Below are 27,742 nucleotides of genomic sequence, written 5' to 3'. Positions count from 1 at the left end.
GGCAATAAAATAGCATTTAATTGATATAGCAAACGCCAGCCAGAGTCAGGACGAGTCACACAGAAAGTATGAGATATGTACACTAAAAGGTGCATCATTCACTGGCAAAATATACTGTAACAGACATCTGCACTTTACACTTTACAGTCCAGAAAATCTCTGTGCCTCCTTCTGCAAGTTTAAAGCTTATATCACAGGTGATCAACCTAATGGTGTGGTTCTGGTACGTGGGAGGAAAGCCAACTTCCAAAGGTAACCACAATAGGATGTTAGCAATGGAGATGATGGATTTTCTCATTTATATAGAGGCACTGGTGTTTTGGGCTGAAATCACTAGGTTTATTGTATTGTCATCAGGGCACAACAGGTGAGGACATGGTCCATGCATGATCAGAGTTTAAAGTTGACAATGACAATAGTACCAGGGAGCAGACAGGTGAAAAGTCACAGAGGTCCGAAATGGAAATGGATGAGATAAAACAACCAGAGATTGGCAAAACGCATAGATATAGCTATGGGGGCGGTTAGCATAGTGGCTGCTATGGGGCCCCACACCTAATTGGCACCTGTTGCGTTGAGGCTTTCGACCATTGTGTCCCATCTTCAACAGACCCTAATTTCATGCCTGAAATGGCCACCAACAGTCTTGGCCCAGCTAATAACCATTGGTGTTGCCATTATAGCAACAAATTGCTCACCTTAGGTAACCTTAGCCTTACTTATTTCCAGAATTTCCAGGATTTGAAGGCCTTTTGGAATTAAGCAAATTTGTAGATAATACAGATATCTTTGATTTTGGATATATATTATATGTTACGTTACTTCAGATTGTAACACCTGCAATGTGGGCAATCTCTTTGAGAACCTCACTGGCTTCTTCTTCGTACTCCATGGACCATTGTTTAACTATGTCTATGTTCTTCATGTTCTCCTTGAGGTTTTCTACTAGACGTTTCTGATCCAGGTATCCAGTATTGACCTCCTTTATTTTCTTATCTATTTCTTCTTGGATCTGATCCATGGAGAACACCATACCTCCCAGCTTTGTCTGACTACTAATAAGAACCTTTGTTGCCCGACTCAGCTCTTTCATGAGTTCCTGTGATTCCTGCAAGTTATCTGGGATATCCTCTGTTGGTTTTACCAATAAAGTGAAGTTGTAGCCTTTCATTTGTATCTGGATGTCATAATTGTCTGAAAAGAAAGCACAGAGACAGTACATTGGATACAAGAACAGTATTAGTACTTCATAAAACATGTTGCAATATTGCCTTCTGGTAGATTCTTGATGGCCATGACCTTCTAGATAAAAATACACTTTAAATCTATATATGTTATTGATTTAACCAAATGCAGAGAGGTGATGAAGAACAAAAGGTGCTGTCAGATCTGTGTCAGAAACAGCAGGACAGCCAGTTATGTACAGGAGCAGCACAGGCTCTACAACAAAAATATGGTAGGAAACCTGTTTAATCTGTTAAAAGCGGTTCTCTGGTTTTATAATAAGGATATTTTCTCTGCCCAGAGAATCTCACACTTTCATTCCCCTGTTCTCAGCATCACTGCATCATGGCAGGATGTTTACATGCAGAACTTCCTGTTTTCATCAGCCTTCTGCTGGGTTTACTAACCAATTCCATCATGCTTTGCTCCATAATGTTTTGTAGGGCTTGTTCTGCCTTCCATATTCTTCTCTCTGCAGTAGTAATTCCCCCTATATCTCTTTTCTCCATGTTAACTAGGTATAGCAAGTCCTGTGAAACATTACAGAGTGAAGCTCTGAAAACACAGCAGGAAGCAGATGAAAACAGGAAGTGCAACGTCCGACAGTGACAAGGGGTCCCTTTTAAGATGAGATAAGTGTTTTGTGACGCCAGTTGCAGTGAAGCAACAAGGGAACAGGGCCCCTTTTTAATGATATAGTATATGGTTCCCAGATGTAGGAATGGCCTATATTGGTAAAGGGTGGCCTATAATGTCCCTTATTGTTTTGTGCACGTGTCACGGTGCTCCTACCTGGATAGGCTGGAACCCAGGCATTGTCGTCTGAAGCAGAGCAAATAGGGTGAATAATTGAGGGATTTAAAGAAATAAATTGAGTCCAGACCTTGTGATGAAGTTCAATAACAGCTTTACTTGAATAAACATTTCTTCAACAGTTTCAGGCTTTGTCTTGGTTCCCAGCAGGCTTTAGCATTAACTCTGGCAGGCGAACAAACTCAAATCTGCTACATCTGGTGCTCTCTGGCCCTGCTGTGCTGACAGGCTGACTAAATAAATAACTTTGCTTTAGCTATCTGCTGCAACTTCTCTCTTTGTAGTCTGACTGTAGCTTAATCCAGGGAAAACTTTCTCCTCCTGGCTTCAGAGGCTTCAAGCTGTGGCCTCCATATCCAACAGAGCTGAAGGTGCTCTACCTGGCTTAGACAGGACTTGGCATGGGCACATCAAACAGCGACGTGCCCAGCCCTTGCTTCCTTCCCCAAGCAGGGGGAAAGCTAGACTGACTCCAACCAGCCAGTCTCCTCCCCTTCCCAGAGAGAGGGCCAGAATGGAAAGAAGGGTTCCATTCTCTCTAACTGTAGCTCTGCCATACTTGCTGCCACCTTCTAGTGAACCAGGTAAATTACATGAACAAGAACAGTTGCCAACATTAGAAATGTACAGTGGACCTGAAATAAATGCATAAGATGACACTATATTAGCCCATAGGAGACAGTAGCAGAGTACGGAAGTGGTAATGGCACTCCGGGACATTACAGAAGCTCTGCATGTAAACATTCTGTCAGAATGCAGTGATGGCAAGAACATGTGAAGGAAAGTGCTGACATAAAAAACAGGCATATGGGTAAAGTTATGCAGTGTTTGGGGTGCTCTGGACAGATAAAAACCCATTTCATTATAAAACTGGAGAACCCACAAATTCCTGCTATGAACAAGTGCCTGCTATGTATTTAGATATTTTATTATTTTTAATTTTTTACTATTTTTAAAGGGATTGCCCAGCCATTAATATTGATGACCTATCTTCAGGATAGGTAATCAATGTCTGATCGGTGGGCGTCGGACACCCGGCGTTCCTGCCAATCAGCTGTTTGAAGAGGAGGCCAGCCCCACAGGAGATGAGATGTAGTGTAATGAAGAGGAAGCAGCGCTCTCATGGAGCACCGCCTCCTCCTCGTCAAACAGCTGATCGTTGGGAGTGTCGGATCAGATATTGATTACCTATACTGAAGGCAGGTTATCAATAATAATGTCTGGACAACCCCTTTAAAGCAATGCAATTTTTTTTTCATGAAACATAGCTTTATTTATTTATTTATTTATTTATTGGGGGTGGGAGCTATTTTTTTTTAACTAAACTTTATTATACTTTATTCCACTTGTTTTTATGTCCCACTAGGGGATTTAAACCTATGATCATTTGATTGCATCTGTAATTCTTTGGAATACTGAGTGTTCCAAAGCGTTACTGTATAATCTGTCACTGCTATATAGTACATTAGTATATGCTAATAATACCCCTGTTAGGTCGTTGGTTGCCATGGTAATGTGCAGTGGGGGGGGGGGGCGATGGACCAGAAAGCTCCTATAGTCCCATGATCATCATGACATACCTGTACTTTGCGATACTTTAATGTATGCCCATCCATGATGGACTGGCACAGTACGTCATGGCATGATAAAGGGGTTGTCCAACCCTTTTACAAATCATGACCTATCCTTAGAATAGGCAATCACTACCTGATCGGCAGGGGTCCGACACCCCATACCCCTGCCGATCAGCTGTTCTCCAGTAGCTCCGGTGCTGAGACTACACAGCTCCATCCTTTGTGTGGTGGACAGAGCTGGTAACTGCAGCGTTGCCCCTATTCACTTCAATTTACTATATTTATAGATTCCTTCTTGTGACTCTTCCAATCTATATGGGCGGCTACAGTACTAAAATATACCTTTGGTGATGCCATGGCATATATTTTATTATATTGTCGTATGGTATACTGTATAATGTCTATAATTTTATGCATGGACTGGTAAGAGGAAACTATGGTAAAGACTGCTGTCCACATTATCTAGCCTCTGTCTTTTCAATCACTCTGTATAATTAATTAGTCGACCGGTTAGAGCGTTTTCCTTGGTGTATTAGACCCTACGCTAATGGAATTGCCTCATGATCCGCCTGGAAATCTGCGAGCTGCTGGTTTATTTTCTTTAATGCGGGTTTGTTTAAGAGTCGTATGTATTTTGGCCACATGTTTGCCTCTTTCTGTGCCTGGCCGGACAGATTTATGGCCAGCGAGAAGGTTTTGATTTGCACACACCACCTAAAAAATATAAGACCTGTAAACTGGACTGGGATGAGGAAAATTTGAGAAAGCCTGTAAAGGTCCCTTAAGTCTCTTGCGGAAAAGTTATGATACTGCCATGTTGCCCATTGGTTCGAAAAACATACCTTCAAGTAGAAGTGCAAACAAATATAGATCTCTTATAACTAATTATTGAAGAAAAATGGAAGAGCAGGAACTTCCTGCTGAGAAAACAAGGTTGTTGGCATAGACATCAAAATTGAAGTCTCATATCCCAACCAGATCTTTCAGCATTGCGCTGGACACTCATCGACAGTTTCAGGGAGGTAGCATCTTATCCTGGTTTTACTTCTTATTTTGCAGAAGATGAATGAAGGAAAAATTGTGGTAAATTGGCGCCACTATCGTTGAACTAATCACTGTAAAAAATGGGTCCATGAACACCACAAGAGTTTATTCAATTTTTTTAAAAAGTGCATAAAAATACAAATGTAACACATTTCAGGGTGGACCGAGCCCCTTCTTAAGCTGTAATAGCCTTAGGAAAGGGCTAGGTGTTCCCTGAGATGCTTCTGCATCTTTGTTAAAGCGGTTCTGTCAGCTGTCCTATCATTGCTTATGTGACGGTATAGTATAGAGAACCAGGAGGTGAGCGTGAGAATATGTATCATTTTTTAAGATATGAATTAGTATTTTTCATGTATAAAGCAACTTAAATGATGCAAGAGCAGTGTCCCACTACTACGATAGTGGTACATTGCAAAAAGGTTAAAAATGCGCTTTTATGTAAGGTATGCATTTCACGTAATATTGGTGCACAAAGAGGGAATAGGCCTTAGTTACTATCACTAGTTGGGGCTATTGTTGCCTTCTCCATAGGGAGTGCTTATAATTTAGTGTTAGGAGACAGTGTCTAGATGATGATAAGAGCAGATGGAGATGGAAAGACAACCCTGGAGAAAACCAGTGAGAGGGAAGCAGAGAGAAAAAAACTGAATATAAATTTGAACAGCATTCCAGTGTTAAGAGGAAGGTGCATGTAGAAGCTCTGTGGAGATAAGCTGTCTGAAAGGACTGACAGGAAACTCGTTCAGGATATTTAAGTTTTACGGTGCCTAGACATACATTGCAAACAGCTGTAACAAAATTACTTCATCCCACTGAGGCCTTTGTGTAAATTATAACAGTGAGCATGGGGACCTGTACAAAATGTGCAGAACTTAGTATGTCTTTGGAGTCCACCCTGTGGTTCCCTCTGGTTAAGTCAGTGTTGCACCCCTATTTCTGAATGCTTGTGCCTCAGACAGCTAGAAAGGTGCAGTGTGAGGAGAATTGCTTTGAAGATACACTTTGGCCGATTAACCACCATTGCAGCTGTGTAACCCCTGAGACCTGTGGAAATCACACCTTGTATAACATCTTCCAGTCCATGCATGCTGAGAACTATAACTGATGTATCTGAATTTGATTCTTCAGTAAAAACTGTTCTTTTACAAAAGGGACCCCTTGCGGACCGCTGTTGTTGCACTTCCCTTTCCAACTTGTAGAGAAAGCCCATGAGTCCTGCTTCTCCCTCCAACTCATAAAGAAAGCCTTTGAGTCCTGTTTCCCACACCCAGTCATAGAAAAAGCCTGCGAGTCCTGCTTTCCCCATCCATACAAAGAGAAAGCCTATGTCCTGCTTACCCTCCAATTCATAGAGAAAACATGGGGGTCCTGCTTCCCCCAGTTACTCACAGAAAAGCCTGAGCATTCTGTTTCCACTATCCCTTCATAGAGAAAGCCTGAGAGTCCTGTTTCACTACCTCCTCATAGAAAAATCCTTTGAGTCCTGATTCTCCTTCCAACTCACAGAGAAAGCTTGTGCCTTCTGCTTCCCCCTCCCCTCAGAAAGACAGCATCTAAGTCCTGCTACTCCCCTTGCCCACACAAAAAGCTTGACAGCCTTTTCTGTATGAGCTTGCATACAGGGATCTGTTTTTTAAAATGCATGTCTCAAGCTCAGCATCTTTATCCTGCTCTTCCTCTTCCAGGGAGCACTGATGACCAGATACAATATTTGCTTTCGCTTTTACTGTAAAGTAAAATTATTGACCCATTTACTCATCTGATCCACCAAATCCTTTTTTTGAGAAATCCAAAGGGCCATCCCTTTTCACCAAATGGTCCATTAATGACTACCAAAAATTGGGTTCAACAGCCATCACTGGAATAGTATATTACAGGCTCATTATACTGAGGAACGTCTTTCTTTGGACCGAAACGGCTACATATAATGAGAGCCCTATCCACAATTGCAACCACAATTGCTATACTACTTGGACCTATATTGAATGTATCTACATTATGAAATAAAAGAGCAAAGAAAAATAAAAAGAATAGTTGTGGGGCAATACTTTATTTGCCAAAAATTGTCCTATCGTGATTTTTGGTTTATAAATGGTTCCTCCTAGCAAAAGATGGTGTAGCAGGACGTCATCCACATGATATACACAGAGTAGAGTCCACATTATGAGCACATTTCACAATCTGTGTGGTGCTCGTGGGGCATCTAATCACCACCATGGTCCACAGAATGATCCACAGAAGATATACACTCATCTAGCATGCTGCATAGGGACCTGAACGGTTAAACAGTACAACAAATATATCTTCACTTACTGTACTTTTTCTTTATCTTCTCCATACAATCGGTGAGGTTGGAAGAATTGTTGACCTCATTAAGTTCAAATAAACTCTTCTTCATAGTCATGTAATTTTCCATCTGGTTGTTGTACAGCTCGGCAATCTCATCAAACCTTTCATCGTATTCCTTGACATTTACATATTTTAAGACAATCTTCTCTCCTTTCTTCAGCACTGAAGGGACAAACGTAATGTTAAAGAACACCTCCTGTGTCATTCAAAACCCCCTTTTAGAACATGTCCCACTGGCAAGACAAGGCGGTAATCGAATAGCACAATTAAAACAACGTGAAGCATATTGGATTTTTGAGCTAAATACTCTTTCACCTCGGGGTCTGAATAGGGATTTTGATTTCTGTATCACATAAATGGTGATTGATTAGACTGCTAATCATTTTTCATTCATTCCCTACAGACCAAATAGAAGTGTCTCCCATACAGGTAATATATCTGTGGAGTACTAATGCTCCCCCTATAATGGTCATTTACTATGTACTAATTCCGTTCATACTACCAAATTTCATTGATGTCCACCATCTAACTTCAAACACAAGATTCTACAGATCATTACTTATTAAATGAATTGACTCCTATAGGATCCATATTTTCTATTATTGGTTTTGCCTCGTTTGGGCCAACCGCCCCCCCCCCCTTATTTTGTTACAAAATTTTATGTTATCTGTCAACTTTATGTCATCCTTCATCTTTATTATTGTATTCTCGAGCACCTACTTCGTATTTTGTTATTTTCAGTCTGTCATTTTTGCTCATATTCTTTATACTAACGATGTACTAATTATGTATTAGCCCCTATTTGGGTACATGAGAGACCATAGCCATTATGTATATAATAGATTGCTCTTGCTGCTCCAAAAGCGCATAGTGATGCCCGCTCATTTGCTTGTACTTCAACAAACTAACTAATATACCGTACTCAAACTAGACGGGAAGTCAACATAGCCCTCCCGCTTCCGCCAGGACCTTCGCGTCTTTATTACATTCATTGCGCATGCGCCAGAGCGGAGAGACCGGATGTCATGTCAGACGTCGTCCGCCCAGTCAGCTTAAAAACACGCGGCATATACTCCTATGCCGATACACCACCCTGCACTTGCGCATCTATGGCAGCCGTGTATATGGTAAGCTCTAGTGATGAGCAGCATAGGCAATATTCGAATTCGCGATACTTTGCAAATTTTTGGCCTGAATATTCGCCATAAATTGTCAAATTCAAGAATTCATGATCTCCAGTCATTGTTTACTTTATTGCGAAAATCGGCAATGTAATATATTTGCGATAAATTCACGATAAATTAGCGATTAGAATATTCAACACTATTCGCGAAAAGAATATATAGCACTATATTCTAAATATTCGCGAATTCTAGAAGTAGCGATATTCGCGATTCGAATATTCGCGCTCAACACTAGTAAGCTCCCACTGATCACCAACTTCTTTATGCTTCTTTACATGTTTATTATTTCATGTACCCTACCTACTTATTGGGTTATATTCTCCAATAGCCCTAAAATGTCTCTTTACTATATTCTAAATGCAGTCATAAGTATAAATCTCAGACTGGGACTCTATGTACTATATATACTATATACTTACCTCTGGCTGTGGTCTCTCACTCTACCCTTAGGGGCCTCTTATCACATATATGTTATGTACAGTATATATATACACATATGTGGTTTTATTATATTCCCAGCTCCCCTGGCTTCTATAAATGGTACTGTATCCAAGAAGCAACACCTATGAGGACTACGCAAATTGAACTATATTAATGATATATATGTAACTGTTGTAAATTTTACTATATATATGTCATATGTAAATATGCCATCACTTATTATGTTTGTATATTTTGTCTAGGCCATGATCAAGGTCTAGGATAGACCGAAACGTTAGCCAATGGCTCTGTGTTAAATTAAAATTTTGGATGGAATAAAGAATATACCTAAGTTCATAATTTTGAGTGCCGTGGTTTAACTCATTTGATGTTCATGCTATTCATACCACTGAGCACCACCTACGACGACAGGAGTGCCGATCAATCAACCTACTTAATTTACAACCCCCTTACACCCAGTATTGGGCATAACACAATGGGGCAGCTTTACTAATACTGTCTAACAGTAACTGTAAACTTAGACTTACACTGTCTAGTATAACTTTCCACCACCTACTGTATTTGGTGGCTTAGCTTACTCCAAAAAGTTTTTGGCACATTTTTTGGCACACAATGTTACATTCAAATCACTTCCCCGTTGTCACTCCCTGTCTGTTAAGCTATACCTCTACGAAGGGCAAAGTGGGAAACGTGTCTAAAAGTGTTTAAAACAGTTAAAGGGGTTTAGATATTGGTCTATCCTCTAGATAAGTATTCAACATCACATTGGTGGGAGTCCAACACTCGGCAGCGCCAGTGATCAGCTGTTTTGGGCTCCAGAAACAATGGATGGAACCAGAAGAACACATGGTTTCGACCCAACTGATCGGAACTGACCGAAACAGCTGATCAATGGGGGTGCCGAATGTTGGATACTGATGACCTAGAGCAGGCATGCTCAACCTGCGGCCCACCAGCTGTTGCAAAACTACAACTCCCTTCATTCCCAGACAGCCTACAGGTATCAGCCTACAGAAGGGCATGGTGGGAGTTGTAGTTTTACAACAGCTGGAGGGCCGCAGGTTGAGCATGCCTGACCTAGAGGATAGGTCATCAATGTCTACCTATAAGTCCTGAAAAAATCTTTTAATAAATTTGGTGCAAAATATGTACGCCAATTTTTTGGCATACATTTTAACAAAATTCTGGAGCATTTTGAATAGTAAATCTGGCCCCCATGTATTGGTTTGGAGTGTTGCTTCATTTTTTTTTTTTAGCACAATCAAATTGATAGGTATGGCTTTCTAGCCAATGCCCTCCTAATGTGTCAAACTGGGGTCCCTGGGGCCCACCAGAGGAAATTATAATTGAGGTCCAACCCCTATATATCAAAAAATGTAATAGGCTTTGAATCACAGAAATACACTCTAGGGGCTAGTGATTGGCACAAAAGGCATCCAACTGTTTGTTTTTTTCCTGGACCTTTGGGGCCCACTGTGGTATCAAAGCCTGGGCCCCCTAGAGGATCCTCTGGTACTCTGGTGGGCCATTCCGACTCTGCCCTCATGAAGTAGACCCCCAGGTGTGGTATAGTTAGTCTCTATGATGGTTTGTACCCCAACAGGGTCACGACTACTGCTTTTATCTGATACTGTTATATTTCATCACTCCTGTGGAAGTTATCAAACATTTGATTTGGCTGCTTCGCCAAATTTCACAAAGAAATTAGATTTGTTATGAATTCCGTCATCTTGAATCGCACTCCTTCGTAAGTAGCAGGCGCAATGATGGGGACCAGCGATCGTGCCACCTCCTGTCATTGAACCTTTCAGATGCCGCGTTCATCACTGATCATGGCATCTGACATTAACATTGAGGCATTTCAGGGGCCTCATCTATTTGCTTGTGGGGAGGCCGTCGCGGCCATCTTGATTGAAGAAACCTTGTGAAATCTTGCACGGTGACGTGTTGATGTAACCACGTCATCACAATGGTTGGGCACAGTGACATCATCACTAATGACGTCACTGCGTCCGGCAAGAGCGCTGACTTGGTGACGTCACACATCAGAGCATGAGACATTTTGCTCGGCTTCTTTAATCAAGGCCTCTTCTCAAGCAAATGGACAAGGTGAGTTTTTTTTCACACTGCCATTTCAGGCAAAGATGATTCATTAACACGAAGCGCGAGGAAATTCGGCTTCGTGGCCAATGGAATTTTTCGAATCAAAGCCAATTCGTTAACTTCGTTCCGCTCAACACTAATGTCTATCAATGTCACTGCACTTGACATTTCTCAGCCCTGGTGCCAAGAAAGTCATTTGTACTTCATTTTTTAAATTTTGTTTTAGATCCAAATTTTTGTTGAAGAGGAAAATGGAAACCGTCAGGACATTCTGCAACAAAAAGGCAACTATGTAACACTGGTAACAATCGTGTGCTCACCATGATTATCTGCAGATTGTGATCTCTGGGACCTCTCTGAAGTAAGAGAAGTGAAACTTGCAGGGGTTGTACCAAGTTGAACACTCATCCCCTACCCACACAGACCCATCACCTTGCTCACAAGACCGATCCTATGCTTCCATAAATGGATAGGCACATGGAGCATCCACGACACCCCTCCATTCATTCTCTAGGGCAGTGTTTCCCAACCAGTGTGCCTCCAGCTGTTGGGAAACACTGCTCTAGGGGACCGACGAGTCACAGCTTCTTAGTGTAAAAGTTATGCATTGATTAATGCAATGGAGATAAGCGGTGCTCAGGGAAGTTCTTAGGGCTCTTCTTCTCAATTATTTCTCCATGGAAACATGCCGCCAATCATTCCTCCCCATGGCTTCCTTCTTTGTCGGCCGCCCATCCCTGTCTACCTATGTGCTGCCCGCCAAAGAGGATATCAGATGCGATCACCAGAGAAATTAGTTTTTGTCCGTTCGTCGGGTGGTTGGCGGCACCATTACACGAAGCAACTATCAGGAACAAGAATTTGCACAAATGTCCATCACCTAATACTTATCCTGAGCCTCGGCTCATGTAATAAGGGCTTGAAGGTGATAAGGAGGTTGGAGGCTCTTCTAGGATAAGAGGGTGATGAGATGCGGTATCGGGGACTTACCCTTCACTTGCTTTGGGACCTGCGCGGTTTTAGAAAAAGGAACAGTCTGCAAAAGAAATAAAAATGTCATAAGACAAACCATAATCAGTCTCTGTGCCAAGATATCAGCATGGGGGCTCGTGGTGAACGCTGATGCCTTGCACTGAAGCCAGCATGATGATGTCGGTAAAGCACTGTGGAATATGTCAGTGCTGTATAAGTGAGCAAAATAAATAAAAATCAGGTTGAGAAGGATTACATTTTTCAGTTTCAAAATGAAATATTTTACAATAAAAAATGACAAGTGTGCATGTGTAAGTGGGATTGGTAAGAATAGCCGAAGTGTACGGCCTGCTGCCATCTCCATAGTGTCTCCACAACACCCTAGTGTCTCTCCACTACCCCAGTGTCTCCCTACCATCTCAGGGCCTCCCAACCAACCTAATGTCTCCCCTTTATGACAGTATCTTGCCATTACCCTAATATCTCTCCATCATTGCAGTGTCTCCCCACCATCCTAGTCTGTCTCCACCAGCCCAGTAAGCCCCAAAGACTCCAATGTCTTCCCACCATCCGAGTAGCTCCCCACCATACCATATCTCCTCCCCACACCAGTGTCTCCCCACCACCGCTCTATCTCCCCACGTATTTTCCCAACACCAAGTATCTTCCCACAACTCCAATATCTCTCCATCACCGCAGTATCTCCCATTCACCTCAGTGTCTTCCCACCACCCCATTATCTCCCAATCACCTCTAGTGACTCTTCACTACATCAGTGTCTCCCACCACCACCCCAGTATATCCTCACCTTGCTAGTATCTCCTCACTATACCAGCATTTTCCCACCATCCCAGTATTTCCTCACTACCCCTATCTTTCCCCACCACCCAGTATCTCTCCACCACCCCAGTGTCTCATCACCATGGCAGTGTCTCCCCATTCTCCACGTATTTCCCCACCACCCCAGTATCTCTTTGCCACTCCTGTATCTCCCAACCATCCCAGTATCTCCCACTCCAATATCCCCCACCACCCCAGTGTCTCTCCACTACCCCAGTGACACAGGCAGTTCTCAGGAATTGTTCCTGATGGAGCATAGGCTAAAAACAATTGTGCCAAAAAAAGAAGCATTGAGGTATTAGCATGGAGTTGGGGCCTCGGCAAAGCATATTTGTCTAAACAATTACACCAGAAAACTCCCCTACAGTGCATATATCGTTACATACAGTGCATACATTAGTAAATACAGAGCACACAGTGCATTGCTTTGTATAGTGAATACATTACTACATACAGTGCACATATATCGCTACATACAGTTGCAAGAAAAAGTATGTGAACCCTTTGGAATGATATGGATTTCTGCACAAATTGGTCATAAAATGTGATCTGATCTTCATCTAAGTCACAACAATAGACAATCACAGTCTGCTTAACCTAATAACACACAAAGAATTAAATGTTACCATGTTTTTATTGAACACACCATGTAAACATTCACAGTGCAGGTGGAAAAAGTATGTGAACCCCTAGACTAATGACCTCTCCAAGAGCTAATTGGAGTGAGGTGTCAGCCAACTGGAGTCCAATCAATGAGATGAGATTGGAGGTGTTGGTTACAGCTGCCCTGCCCTATAAAAAACACACACCGGTTCTGGGTTTGCTTTTCACAAGAAGCATTGCCCGATGTGAATGATGCCTCGCACAAAAGAGTTCTCACAAGACCTATGATTAAGAATTGGTGACTTGCATAAAGCTGGAAAGGGTTATAAAAGTATCTCCAAAAGCCTTGCTGTTCATCAGTCGACGGAAAGAAAAATTGTCTATAAATGGGAAAGTTCAGCACTGCTGCTACTCTCCCTAGGAGTGGCCGTCCTGTAAAGATGACTGCAAGAGCACAGCACAGACTGCTCAATGAGGTGAAGAAGAATCCTAGAGTGTCAGCTAAAGACTTACAAAAGTCTCTGGCATATGCTAACATCCCTGTTAGCGAATCTACGATACGTAAAACACTTAATAAGAATGGATTTCATGGGAGGATACCACAGATGAAGTCACTGCTGTCCAAAAAGAACATTGCTGCACGTTTACAGTTTGCACAAGAGCACCTGGATGTTCCACAGCAGTACTGGCAAAATATTCTGTGGACAGATGAAACCAAAGTTGAGTTGTTTGGAAGAAACACACAACACTATGTGTGGAGAAAAGAGGCGCAGCACACCAACATCAAAACCTCATCCCAACTGTGAAGTATGGTGGTGGGGGCATCATGGTTTGGGGCTGCTTTGCTGCATCAGGCCCTGGACGGATTGCTATCATCGAAGGAAAAATGAATTCCCAAGTTTATCAAGACATTTTGCAGGAGAACTTAAGGCCATCTGTTCACCAGCTGAAGCTCAACAGAAGATAGGTGCTGCAACAGGACAACGACCCAAAGCATAGAAGTAAATCAACAACAGAATGGCTTAAACAGAAGAAAATACGCCTTCTGGAGTGGCCCAGTCAGAGTCCTGACCTCAACCCGATTGAGATGCTGTGGCATGACCTCAAGAAAGCGATTCACACCAGACATCCCAAGACTATTGCTGAACGGAAACAGTTCTGTAAAGAGGAATGGTCAAGAATTACTCCTGACCGTTGTGCATGTCTGATCTGCAACTACAGGAAACATTTGGTGGAAGTTATTGCTGCCAAAGGAGGTTCAACCAGTTATTAAATCCAAGGGTTCACATACTTTTTCCACCTGCACTGTGAATGTTTACATATCATTCCAAAGGGTTCACATACTTTTTCTTGCAACTGTACATTGTATACATTGATACATACAGTACATTACATACTTTGTTACATACAGTGCATACATTGGTACATACAGTGCATACTTTGGTACATACAGTGCATACAATTGAACATACAGCACAAACATTTGTACATACAGTGCATAAATTGGTATATATACCGTAAAGTGCATACATTGGTACATACAGTGCATACATTGATACATACAGTGCATACATTGGTACATACAGTGCATACATTGGTACATACAGTGCATACATTGATACACACAGCGCATACATTGGTACATACAGTGCATACATTGGTACATACAGTGCATACTTTGGTATATACTGCATAGTGCATACATTGGTACATACAGTGCATACATTGGTATATACAGTGCATACTTTGGTATATACCACATAGTGCATACATTGGCACATAAAGTGCATACATTGGTACATACAGTGCATACATTGATACACACAGCGCATACATTAGTACATACAGCGCATACATTGATACATACAGTGCATACATTGGCACATACAGCGCATACATTAGTACATACAGTGCATACATTGATACATACAGTGCATACATTGGCACATACAGCGCATACATTAGTACATACAGTGCATACATTGATACATACAGTGCATACATTGGCACATACAGCGCATACATTGGTACATACAGTGCATACATTGGTACATACAGTGCATACACTGATACATACAGCGCATACATTGGTACATACACTACATAAATTGGTATATACTGTATAGTGCATACATTGGCACATACAGTGCATACAATTGAACATACAGCACAAACATTTGTACATACAGTGCATAAATTGGTATATATACCGTAAAGTGCATACATTAGTACATACAGTGCATACATTGATACATACAGCGCATACATTGGCACATAAAGTGCATACATTGGTACATACAGTGCATACATTGATACACACAGCGCATACATTAGTACATACAGCGCATACATTGATACATACAGTGCATACATTGGCACATACAGCGCATACATTAGTACATACAGTGCATACATTGATACACACAGCGCATACATTGATACACACAGCGCATACATTGGTATATACAGTGCATACATTGATACACACAGCGCATACATTGGTACATACAGTGCATACATTGATACACACAGCGCATACATTGGTACATACAGTGCATACATTGGTACATACAGTGCATACTTTGGTATATACCACATAGTGCATACATTGGCACATAAAGTGCATACATTGGTACATACAGTGCATACATTGATACACACAGCGCATACATTAGTACATACAGCGCATACATTGATACATACAGTGCATACATTGGCACATACAGCGCATACATTAGTACATACAGTGCATACATTGGTACATACAGTGCATACATTGGAACATACAGCACAAACATTTGTACATACAGTGCATAAATTGGTATATATACCGTAAAGTGCATACATTGGTACATACAGTGCATACATTGGTACATACAGTGCATACATTGGTATATACAGTGCATACATTGATACACACAGCGCATACATTGGTACATACAGTGCATACATTGATACACACAGCGCATACATTGGTACATACAGTGCATACATTGGTACATACAGTGCATACTTTGGTATATACTGCATAGTGCATACATTGGTACATACAGTGCATACATTGGTATATACAGTGCATACTTTGGTATATACCACATAGTGCATACATTGGTACATACAGTGCATACATTGATACACACAGCGCATACATTAGTACATACAGTGCATACATTGGTACATACAGTGCATACACTGATACATACAGCGCATACATTGGTACATACACTACATAAATTGGTATATACTGTATAGTGCATACATTGGTACATACAGTGCATACAATTGAACATACAGCACAAACATTTGTACATACAGTGCATAAATTGGTATATATACCGTAAAGTGCATACATTAGTACATACAGTGCATACATTGATACATACAGCGCATACATTGGTACATACAGTGCATACATTGGTACATACAGTGCATACTTTGGTATATACAGTGCATACATTGATACACACAGCGCATACATTGGTACATACAGTGCATACATTGGTATATACAGTGCATACTTTGGTATATACCACATAGTGCATACATTGGCACATAAAGTGCATACATTGGTACATACAGTGCATACATTGATACACACAGCGCATACATTAGTACATACAGCGCATACATTGATACACACAGCGCATACATTAGTACATACAGCGCATACATTGATACATACAGCGCATACATTAGTACATACAGTGCATACATTGGCACATACAGCGCATACATTAGTACATACAGTGCATACATTGGAACATACAGCACAAACATTTGTACATACAGTGCATACATTGGTACATACAGTGCATACATTAGTACATACAGCACAAACATTTGTACATACAGTGCATACATTGGTACATACAGCGCATACATTGGTACATACAGTGCATACATTGATACATACAGTGCATACATTGGTACATACAGTGCATACATTGATACATACAGTGCATACATTGGTACATACAGTGCATACATTGATACATACAGTGCATACATTGATACACACAGCGCATACATTGGTACATACAGTGCATACATTGATACATACAGTGCATACTTTGGTATATACTGTATAGTGCATACATTGGTACATACAGTGCATACTTTGGTACATACAGTGCATACTTTGGTATATACTGCATAGTGCATACATTGGTACATACAGTGCATATATTGGTACATACAGTGCATACATTGGCACATAAAGTGCATACATTGGTACATACAGTGCATACATTAGTACATACAGTGCATACATTGGCACATACAGTGCATACATTGATACATACAGTGCATACATTGGTACATACAGTTCATACATTGGTATTTATACCGTATAGTGCATACATTGGTACATGCAGTGCATACATTGGTACATACACTACATAAATTGGTATATACCGTATAGTGCATACATTGATACATACAGTGCATACATTGATACATACAGCGCATACATTGTTACATACAGTGCATACATTGCTACATACAGTTCATACATTGGTATATACCGTATAGTGCATACATTGGTATACACAGTGCATACATTGGTACATACAGTGCATACATTGATACATACAGTGCATACATTGGTACGTACAGTGCATACATTCCTACATACAGTTCATACAGTGGTATATACCGTATAGCGAATACATTGGTACGTACAGTACACAAATTGGTACATATTCTGTTGCATGTACGTAGGTTTTAACAGCATAATTGACCCATTTTATGCCCATTTCGGTGTTCAGTGCCTTCTTCCTGGATACAGTTCCACATAAGGCACTTGTCAGTATTTGCACAGTCGGGCTCGGCCCTATATACTGCCGCAGTCATGTGACCCAGGAATGCCATCAGATCGCCGTCATTCTGTTTCCACTTTACCAGACATGAAGCATTGCCCAATGCTGAAAAATGAGAGGCCTGGGATGTATCATTATGTGCTACGCCACCGTGCCTCTATTATTCCTGTAAATACATCTCCCATATTATTACTCTGCTGAAGAGATATTAACCCTTTAATGACTGGGCAATTTTCCTTTTTTTTTTTTTTCCATTTTCGTTTTTCACTCCCAGCTTTCAAAGCGATAACTTTTTTATTTTTCCATTCACATAGCCGTAAGGGGGCTTGTTTTTGGATCAACAACTTTGTTTTTATAGCATTTCCTATGTGGTAAAACTGACCTGCTACCTTCATTCTCGGGGGCACTATGATTGCGATACCCCATATGAATAGTTTTTCTTGTGTTTTAATATAAAAAAATAAATAAAACTTTGGAAAAATGTTTTTTTCTTTGCATAACTATATTCCTACCCCAATAACTTTATTTTTCTTTTTATGTGTACAGAGCTGTGTGAGGGCTTATTTTTTTGCAGGGCGATCTGATACCATTTTGGAGTTTGTGTGACTTTTGGATCACGTATTTGTATATTTTAATAGTATGGGCGTTTTCGCATGCGCCAACACCCATGATGTTCATTTTTTTAATTGTTTATGTACTTTTATTTTCATTTTGGGAAAAGGGTAGTGATTAGAGTTGAGTAAATGTCTCAAAAATTCGATTTGGCCGGTTTGCCGAATTTCCCCCCAAAATTTGGTTCAATCTGAATTTGTGGCGAATCGCGTTAAAAAATGGCTATTTCCAGGTTGCAGAGAGCCTTTATAGTGGTTTAGAACACTGTGCCTTGAAGTAACACGCATAGGGAGTCTGCTGTGGTAGTGATATAATACTGTGAGTTAGTATGACATGTAGATGACAGGAGTCGCTCTTAGAATCACTGCACACTTCACTTCTTTGGGCAGTTACGGGGCCAAAACTGACCAAATAACTCAAGTGTGAACTCAGCCTTACAGGTCAATGTTAGCGCCAGGTATAAAGAACCGTGCAGAGGCCCAAGATCCTACTATAGCGTGAAAGAGTGCACTCCTTTTACACCGTCGTCAGCTGATGCCTCATAGATGTCTACAGAACCTGTTCTATTAAACACTTATACAAGTAGAGCCCCCTGAAAGAGTGGAGAGGGTGTCAGCAGTAAGTTTGTGTTGACGTCACTGATTATTTTGACCTTCCTCTGATCCGTCAGAACAATAACCCCCAAAAAACGGATTCTGTCTGTGGAGCATCCGCCTTCACTCGTCAGCTTTGGTCAGCAATCCATCAGTATTGCTAAAGCCCAAAAAAACAGGAGTGGATCCAAAACAGAGATGACACGTGAATAGAATATTTGCATGTCTTCTGTGTTTTGTACCCACTCCTGCTTTCGGCTGCAAAATAATAATAAGCCAAATCTGATGCAAAATAGGGACTATGTCATGCAGGCCTTAGAGCTGTCACATAGACAGGATCCGTTGTGCGTCTCATTTTTCCTTCCTTCTGACAGATCAGAAGAAGGGTCAAATAAATGATGATGTCAGCCAGGCCAAAAGGTAAAATAGTGGCCCAGTCATGAAATGGGGAGGTTGGGAACAGCATGAAAAGTCCACAGAGTGGCCCTATGACACAGTGGTGAGATGGAAGCAGCATGAGGAGACCACAGAGTGGCCCAATGACAGAGTGTGGAGGTGGCAGCAGCATCAGGAGGAGGCCACAGTTTGGCACAATGACAGTGTGGAGGTGGCAGCAGCATCAGGAGGCCACAGGGGGGCACAATGACAGAGTGTGTAGGTAGCATCAGCATCAGCAGGCCACAGGGTGGCACAATGAAAGTGTGTAGTTAGCAGCAGCATCAGCAGCATGAGGAGACCACAGAGTGGCACAATGACAGAGAGTGTAGGTGGCAGCAACAGCAGCATCAGGAGGAGACCACAGAGTGACCCGTTGACAGAGTGGGGAGGTGGGTGGCAATACCAGATAAAGATGGTAGGTGAAAGAAGGAGCACTTGGCATCAGATGTGTGGCATCATGCGGGAGGCAGCATCAGAATGGTAGATGAGGCAGGTAGCCAGAAGAAACCAATATCTTTTGTCAAAGTGCTGGTGTGGCACCATGGATGATCTAGTCTGATGCATCAGGCATTGGTGGGTGGAAATCCTGACTGATACACGCCTGATTCATCTTGAAAAAGGTCAGTCTCTCCACATTTTGGGTGGAAAGACGAGTTCTCCTTGGGTTAACTATGGCCCCCGCCGCACTAAACACCCGCTGTGATGCCACAATACTGACCAGGTAGGACAGCCTTTCCAGGGCAAACTCTGCCAGTTGGGGCCACAAATCCAGTTTGGCTGCCCAGTAGTCCAGCAGATCTTCAATGCGGGGTGGCAGGGTGCTGTCCAAGTATGCCACCACCTGCTGGTTCAGGTCCTGCTACAGGTCTAGCTGCTGCTGCTGGCGAGTAGTTTCTTCACTAGGCGGGTGAAGAAAGCTGCTCATCAGTGACTCTAGACTCAAGCTGCTGCTGATGTAGCTGGAATAGCTCCTACCCCCCTAACCTGCCACAGCAGCCATGGCATAGAAACGTGAGCGCAGAGGGGGCCCCCGGGCAGACCTGTGAGAGGATGGACGATGGCGCAGATAGGCAGCCGCCATCTCACTACATAGGATGTCTCTATATTAGTTCAGTTTGTCCTCCCTCTCAGCGGGTGTAAAAAAGGCCCCCATTTTGGACCGGTAGCGAGGGTCCAACAAGGTGGAAAGCCAGAAGTGATTCCTCTGCCGAATCCTGAAAATGTGTCTGTCACTACGCAAGCAAGTGATCATGCATCGGGCTATTTGTGCAAGTGACTCGGAGGGACTTCCTGCCTCCATCTCTACTGCATACTGCCATGGTGTGTCTGGCTCCTCTGCCTCATCTTCCTCATCGCCCTGTAGCTCCTCTGGATGCTCCTGCTCCTTCTCTCCTGTCACCTGTGTAAAAAAATCACCCATTCCGCTACACATTGCTTGTGCTCCAATGTCCTCCTCCTCCAGTTCAGCCCCCACAGGGCTCATGTGGCCATGAGATCTAGGCGCCATGTCTCCAGTCCCCTGACCAGACAGATTTACCAGCATCTGTTCCAGGACATGAAGCAGTGGAATGATGTTGTTCATCGCGTAGTCCTGGTGACTGACAAATAACGTGGCCTCCTCAAAGGGCCTGAGCAAACGGCAGGTGTCACGCATGAGCTGCCACTGGCGAACATTAAAGTTACACAGGGGAGTACTCCTGTCCGCTTGGATCATCAAGAAATCATTTATGGCCTTTCTCTGTTCGTATAGTCGGTCCAACATATGGAGGGTGGAATTCCAACGGGTGGAAACATCACATATCAGCCTATGTTGGGGGATGCCGTTCTTCCGCTGCAGCTCAAGGAGGATGTGCTTTGCAGTGTACGAGTGGCTGAAGTGCATGCAAAGTTTCCTGGCCATTTTTAGGATGTCTTGCAGATGGGTGGAAGACTTCAGGAACTGCTTGACAACCAGATTGAACATGTGTGCCATGCAGGGCGCATGACTCAGCCCTCCTTGACGCAGCGCCGACACCATGTTCTCCCCATTGTCGGTCACCATGGTTCCAATTTTGAGTTGTCGCAGAGAAAGCCAGGATTCGATTTCTTGATGAAGTACACGGAGCAGTTCCTCCCCTGTGCGACTCCATTCGCCCAGGCAAACGAGGTGTAGAACAGCGTGACACCGCCGAGCCCTGCACATGTGGTATGCTGGAGGGGCACTGTGAATTGTCCCTACATTTGAGGCTGAGTACATAGTGGAGGATGAGAAGGCAGAGGCGGACATTGTCGCAGGACCAACAGCATGAGAATGTGGAGGTAAAAGTGGCGTCAACTGGCCAAGTTGCTGTTGTGACTGTGCAGGAACCACATTTGCAGCGACCGGGCTGCATGGGCAATATGTGTGAGTTATGGTGGGCCGATGGGGGTAGTAGTATAACTCACTGTTCTGTAGCTCCCTGGGCCAGAGTGCAGTGTCGGGAAGGACAGCAGCAGTTCCTTCGGGGCACACTCTGTTTGTCCTGGGACTCCCAGCCAGATGGAAGTTGAGGTGCCCTTGGTTGTATGGGTATTTAGGGTGCCTTGGAGGCAGGGTCCCTGGTGTTCGTGATGCCAGCACCGCAAGGTGCGTTAAGAGTTGGTGTGGAATAAGGAGAGAGTCAATAGTTGAACCAACAAGAACTTTACTTGAAGACATTTGCTTTGAAGGTAAATGACATCCATATAACTAATGCCATGGTACATACAGATGGAAGTGAGCTGCAATTCCAGACAACAGGCACAGTGACAGTGAAGTGCAGGTTCCAACTCAATTCTTAGAAAGGGTTACTTTCCTTAGCTTGCTCAGCTTACTCTGACAACTCAGCCTTTAGGTCCTCTGGATCTTCTGAATATTAAAACTTGGCAACCAACAGGGCGGTCTCCCTAGTGGCAGGCATTACTCTTCTGCTCCATTAGTTGAACAGGCTGCTTCCATAATAGTAAGTCCACTTTGTCTCTGACTCCATAATAGTGGCACCTCAAGAATGGATCCAGTAGTACTTTAGACTTGATGTCCTATCTGCTTTAGGCCCTGTCTGGGGAGTATCCAGGGGCACACTATACAGGCTACATGTTCTCCTCTCCTAACCTCCTCCCAACTCCTAACCAACTTCTGTGTCTGACTTCTGCTATTTATATGAGGTAACAGCTACACCTAGTGGTGAAAGTGTGTAAATACGGTTACCAGCCTGTTGTGAGGAACTAGCAGCCTTTACAGTGCAAATAGAAAAATTCCATTAAATAGCATGACATGTACAAAAGTTTGAAGTGTCCCCTTTTCACACGTAGTGGGACACTGCACATTTAACCAGTGGGCCTTAAAGGACATGTACTTTCCCTGACCGTAGCTACAGCTCCACACGTCGGCGCTGCCGTGCACTTTGGCAGACACCGACAGGCTCAAGGACTGGCCCACCTTCTTTTCTACATGTGCGTGCAGGGCTGGTACTGCCTTTTTGCCAAAGAAATGACGGCTTGGGACTCTCCACCTCGGCTCGGCACAAGCCATCAGTTCTCTGAAAGGTGCAGAGTCCACCACTTGGAAAGGGAGGGACTGCAGCACCAGCTATTTGGACAGGAGCACATTCAGCTTCTGAACCGTTGGATGAGTGCACGCATACTGCTGTCTTTTGGCAATCGCTTCGGTGATCGATTGCTGACGGAATGCGTGACGAGGAGTAGGAGGGCGAGAAGCAGGAGCATCAGGACCAGCAGATGATAGGAAGGACAGACAGCTCCCTTCGGCTGAGATGGTAGAGCCTTGATTGCCTGAAATCGGCTGCGTGCCACTGGGTGATGCAGCAGTTGCTGTGGCAGGCTGGACCACCACATCGGAGCCACAGTTCTCCCAGGCCACTTTATGGTGACGCTGCATATGTTGACGCAGGGCCGTTGTGCCAACATTGGCACCCTGGCCACCCTTCACCTTCTGCCCACAGATTCTACAAATGGCCATGTTAACAAAAAACTGCCACACCGCCGAGTAGGTTATTTTACCCCCAACACTACGCACTGACTGACTGCTACCGCCACTGCTACTGCAAAGCCGGTGGTCTACCCCGGGCACATTTGGCTCCCCACCTCCCACTGCTGCCACCCTGCTGACTCCCGGACACGCTAGCGACTTGCTGGCTCCGCCGCTGCCTCACGGGCAAGCTGCCACCCTCTTCTCCCGATGATGATGAAGCCCGTAATTCACCCAGCTCCTAAGTGCGATCAGCTACATCATCATCGAGTACTGTCTGCACGTCACTGATGTCCTCCTCAACGATCTCTGGGCCAGGAGCCTGACCGCTCGCAACACCAGCTCCTACGCCACTCTCCTCATCACTACTTGCCCGGCTACCAGAGGAAGTGCAACGAGCCGCTCGCCCCCTGGGGCTCTATTAAAAGGTTGGTACCCAGGTGTAGGAATGGCCGAGTGGTATAGGGTGGCCTAAAATGTCTCTTTATGTGTGTCATGGTGCTCCTACCTGGATACGGCTGGACCCCAGGTTTTGCCTCCAAAGCTATAAATAGGGGGAATAATTGAGGGATAAAAGAATAACTTGACTCCAGACCTTGAGATGAAGTTCAACGGCAGCTTTACTTCGCATAAACGTTCTCCATAACCGTTTACAGGCTTTGTCTTGGTTCCAGCAGGCTTTAGCATGAAACCGGCAGGCAAACTCCACTCTGCTATATCTGTTTTTCTCTGACTCTGCTGTACTGACAGGCTGGCTGTATAACTCAGCTCCTTCTGTAGGCTGTACTTCACTTTGTAGTCTGATTCTAGGTTATGCCAGGGAACTTTCCTCCTGGCACCTGAGTCTTCTAGCTTTGGCCTCCATGGCCAGCAGAGATTAGGTTGCTGTGGCTGGCGTGGGCACGTCCAGCAGAGACGTGCCCCCTGCACACCTGTCCCCTAGCAGGGGGTAAGCTAGACTAACTAGAACTTCTGTCCCACCCTTCCTGCAGGAAGTAGGACTCGGCCACTTCTCCACAGAGGGGGGTTAGAATGGAATGATAAGTTCCATTCTAAGTACAGCTTTGCTGTATTTGCTACCACCTGCTGGTGAACCAGGCACATTACATGTTACATGTTAACATAACAGTTGCAAACATTACAAATGCACAGTGTATAGGACCTGAACAAAATACATAAGATGACGTTTTGTTAGCCCATTAGAGATAGTAGCAGGATGCAGGAGTGGCAACACCACTCGGGGTGTTACAGAACCGGCGGATGTCTCCTCCACATCTTGGCCGTGGTCACATTTCATCACGGGATCTGAGCAGTTAAAAGGCAGCGATCGACGTTACCGCCGTCATCAGCTTTAAAGCGAGCACCATATTTAAAGTCCCGACTGCCGCAGCGTTTTAATAACCCCTATCCGCATGCTGCAGAAAGAAATCCGTGCAGAAACTGACCTGTGCTGTGGTCAAAATCTGCAGAGGATTTGCGCAGAATCTGCAGTGAAATAAGTGGCAGACATTTTCGGTTTGTGTCTGTGCACTCTAAGGATACATTCACACGGCTGTGTTTTTAACGCCCATTTAGGCATGAGTGCACCCGTCTAACAGTCGTTAAAAATGGGTACACCAAAAGCCATTCAGGGGTTAATACCCACCTCGTCCACTTGCATGTGCAGGGGCACTCTCTTCTCAGTGCAGGCTTTAGGACCTGACTCTCCAAGGATGGTGATGTCACATAATGTGATGTCATCAGAGTGAAAGTGCAGATCCTGCTATATACTGGGGCACTATGGGGCCACTATTCATACTGTGGGGCATTATGGGGGCTAATATTTATACTGGGTGCACTATGGGGGATATTATTCATACTGAAGGCACTAAGGGGACATTATATATACAGAGGGGGCACTTTGGGGGCACTATGGGGCTATTATTCATACTAGGGGCACTGTGGGGGCTATTATTCATACTGGGGTGCACTATGGGATGTTTATTCATACTGGGGTGCACTATGGGGCACTTATTCTTACTGGGGGCACTATGGGGGGCTATTATTCATACTGGGGGCACCATGGGGGCTATTATTCATACTGGGGTGCACTATGGGGCAATTATTTATACTGGGGGCACTATGGGGCTATTTTTATACTAGGGGCACCATGGGGGCTATTATTTATACTGGGTGCACAATGAGGCCATTATTCCTATTGGGGTGCATTACGAGGTGATTATTCATACTGGAGTGCATTATGAGGCCATTATTCTTACTGAGGGGGCACTATGGGGCCATCATTTATTCTAGGGGCACTATGGGGCCATATTCATACTGGGGACACTATAGCGGCTATTATTCATACTGGGGGGCACTATGGGGGCTATGATTCATACTGGGGTGCACTATGGGGCCATTATTTATACTGGGAGGCACTAAGGGGACATTATATATATCGAGGGGACACTATGGGGCCATTATTCATACTCGGGGCACTATGGGGCCATAATTATACTCGGGGCACTATGGGGCCAAATTCATACTGGGGTCACTATGGGGCAATTATTCATACTGGGGGGCACTATGGGGGCTATTAGTCATACTGGGGACAGTATGAGGGGGTTTCCAATTCCCGCCATGTACACAGCGAGTTTTTTTTTTTTTTTTACACGGGGAAATTAACCTGCGGTGAGGATTTTGTAATCTGCAGCATGTCACCTGTTTGTGCGGATATTCAGTGCAGACATCACCCTCCTTGAGATCCGGAGCAAACCTGGGTTTCGATCCCTCTGAGGCATGTACAGAAGACCTCAGAGCATAAATCTAAGTGGTGCCACTGTCAATAAGCACCATTGCTTTCTGCACCCCCAATTCTTGCTCATCTCTTAAAGGGCAGCATGACTCTGGACTTCGCTACGTCATTGTTTGCCAATGTTGCATTGCCAGGAGTGTATTTAGGAGGAATGTGGTGGTGGGTGCACAATGCCAGGGGGTGCCAACAAGCCACTGTGCCATGGCCAGGGTATTTAGATACACAGCATAGGGCAGCAACCTGAACATGTGCCCCCTGTTGAAGTATAGCCTGCCTACAAATCTAGGACCCTGGAGAAGATGGATAGATCCAACCTGCCTTGGACCCGCTTAGTACACCGCCCTTCCCACCCCCCACCCACCGCAAAATCCTGATCTGTTAACCCCTTGGCATAGGAATCCTGGTGCAATTGCAACTCCTGTTTTAGTAACTACTTGCATTCCCCGCGTAATAACAATTCGGGACTATGTTTGCCATTCCTCTATTATTCCTATTAGAAGTGCACCTGAATACAGTGAGTAAAAGTGAGGGGTGTATCTCTGCACAGTCTGATTCCGGCAGCTCTGATTGGATATTGTCAGACAGAGACAGACACCCCACAGGTAACACCCAGCTGGATCTTTTAGCAGGAATAATAGAGGAACGGCACAGTACAGAATCATAAGAAAAGAAGCCCAAGAATTGCTATGTCATGGGGAACACAATTATTTACTAAAACGTGGGAACAAGTCTTCCTTGTTTCTATGCAATGAAACTGGAGGGTGGTGGCTCTGCCGTGGGGCTCTCTGCCGCCTCCTATCATTGCTAGTCAGTTTATAAAATAATCTCTCAGGAAGGAGTCCATGGTCCGAGATGACTGATAACAGAGGACAACACAGTGCACTTCAGGTTGTGCCCCTTTAAGGCAGGGATCATAGGGAACCAGTACGTTTCTTCCTACCTCGTCCTCCTTCTCCTCATTCTCGCCTTGTAAACAGCAGCCCCAGACGCACATGCTTCACCCCCGACAGGGCAGCATTCAGAAGTAACAGTTTCCTGGAAAGAAGCACACTGACAGCGAGATCACAAGACAGCACAAAGGGAAGCGACCGAGCCCCGGTGACGTGTACCAGCGCCGCGCTTACTGCGCACTCAGAAAGTAGTTTAACCAGTTCTGGGTCATAGATATCTCGTGGTTTCATCTTAAAGAGCACCTGTCCCCTCTCCTCTACATGTCTGTTTTACTAATTGCTTGCATTCCCCATGTAATAACAATTCTGGAGCATTCCTCTATTATTCCTACTAGAAGTTATACACGAATTGCTGGCAAAGTTCCAGCTTTTAGTGTTACCAGTCTGACCCTGCACAGTACGACAC

General features: G+C 43.9%; 1 protein-coding gene across 1 annotated transcript; it reads right to left on the bottom strand.

The window, feature by feature from the left end:
• LOC121005189 lies at positions 1–27,498 on the bottom strand. Its single transcript, XM_040437774.1, has 4 exons — positions 27,327–27,498; positions 11,723–11,768; positions 6,969–7,166; positions 1–1,194 (listed from the first exon to the last, which is right to left on the bottom strand). Exons 1-4 carry the CDS (start codon positions 27,378–27,380, stop codon positions 824–826), a joined length of 669 nt encoding a protein of 222 aa, XP_040293708.1. The 5' UTR covers positions 27,381–27,498; the 3' UTR covers positions 1–823.
• Positions 27,499–27,742: the final 244 nt, after the last annotated feature.

The sequence above is a fragment of the Bufo bufo genome, chromosome 6 (genome assembly GCF_905171765.1).
Source record: "Bufo bufo chromosome 6, aBufBuf1.1, whole genome shotgun sequence".
NCBI classification, from domain to species: domain Eukaryota; kingdom Metazoa; phylum Chordata; class Amphibia; order Anura; family Bufonidae; genus Bufo; species Bufo bufo.
Note: the sequence above shows the minus strand (reverse complement) of the source record. Positions and strands in the feature narration are given on the sequence as shown.

Coding starts and splice junctions, on each gene's coding strand:
- LOC121005189 (XM_040437774.1), bottom strand. CDS start 27,380: ATGTGCGTCTGGGGCTGCTGTTTACAAGGCGAGAATGAGGAGAAGGAG. Junction 11,769..27,326: donor ATGAGGAGAAGGAGGACGAG/GTAGGAAGAAAC, acceptor TTTCTTTTGCAG/ACTGTTCCTTTTTCTAAAAC. Junction 7,167..11,722: donor GGTCCCAAAGCAAGTGAAGG/GTAAGTCCCCGA, acceptor TTGTCCCTTCAG/TGCTGAAGAAAGGAGAGAAG.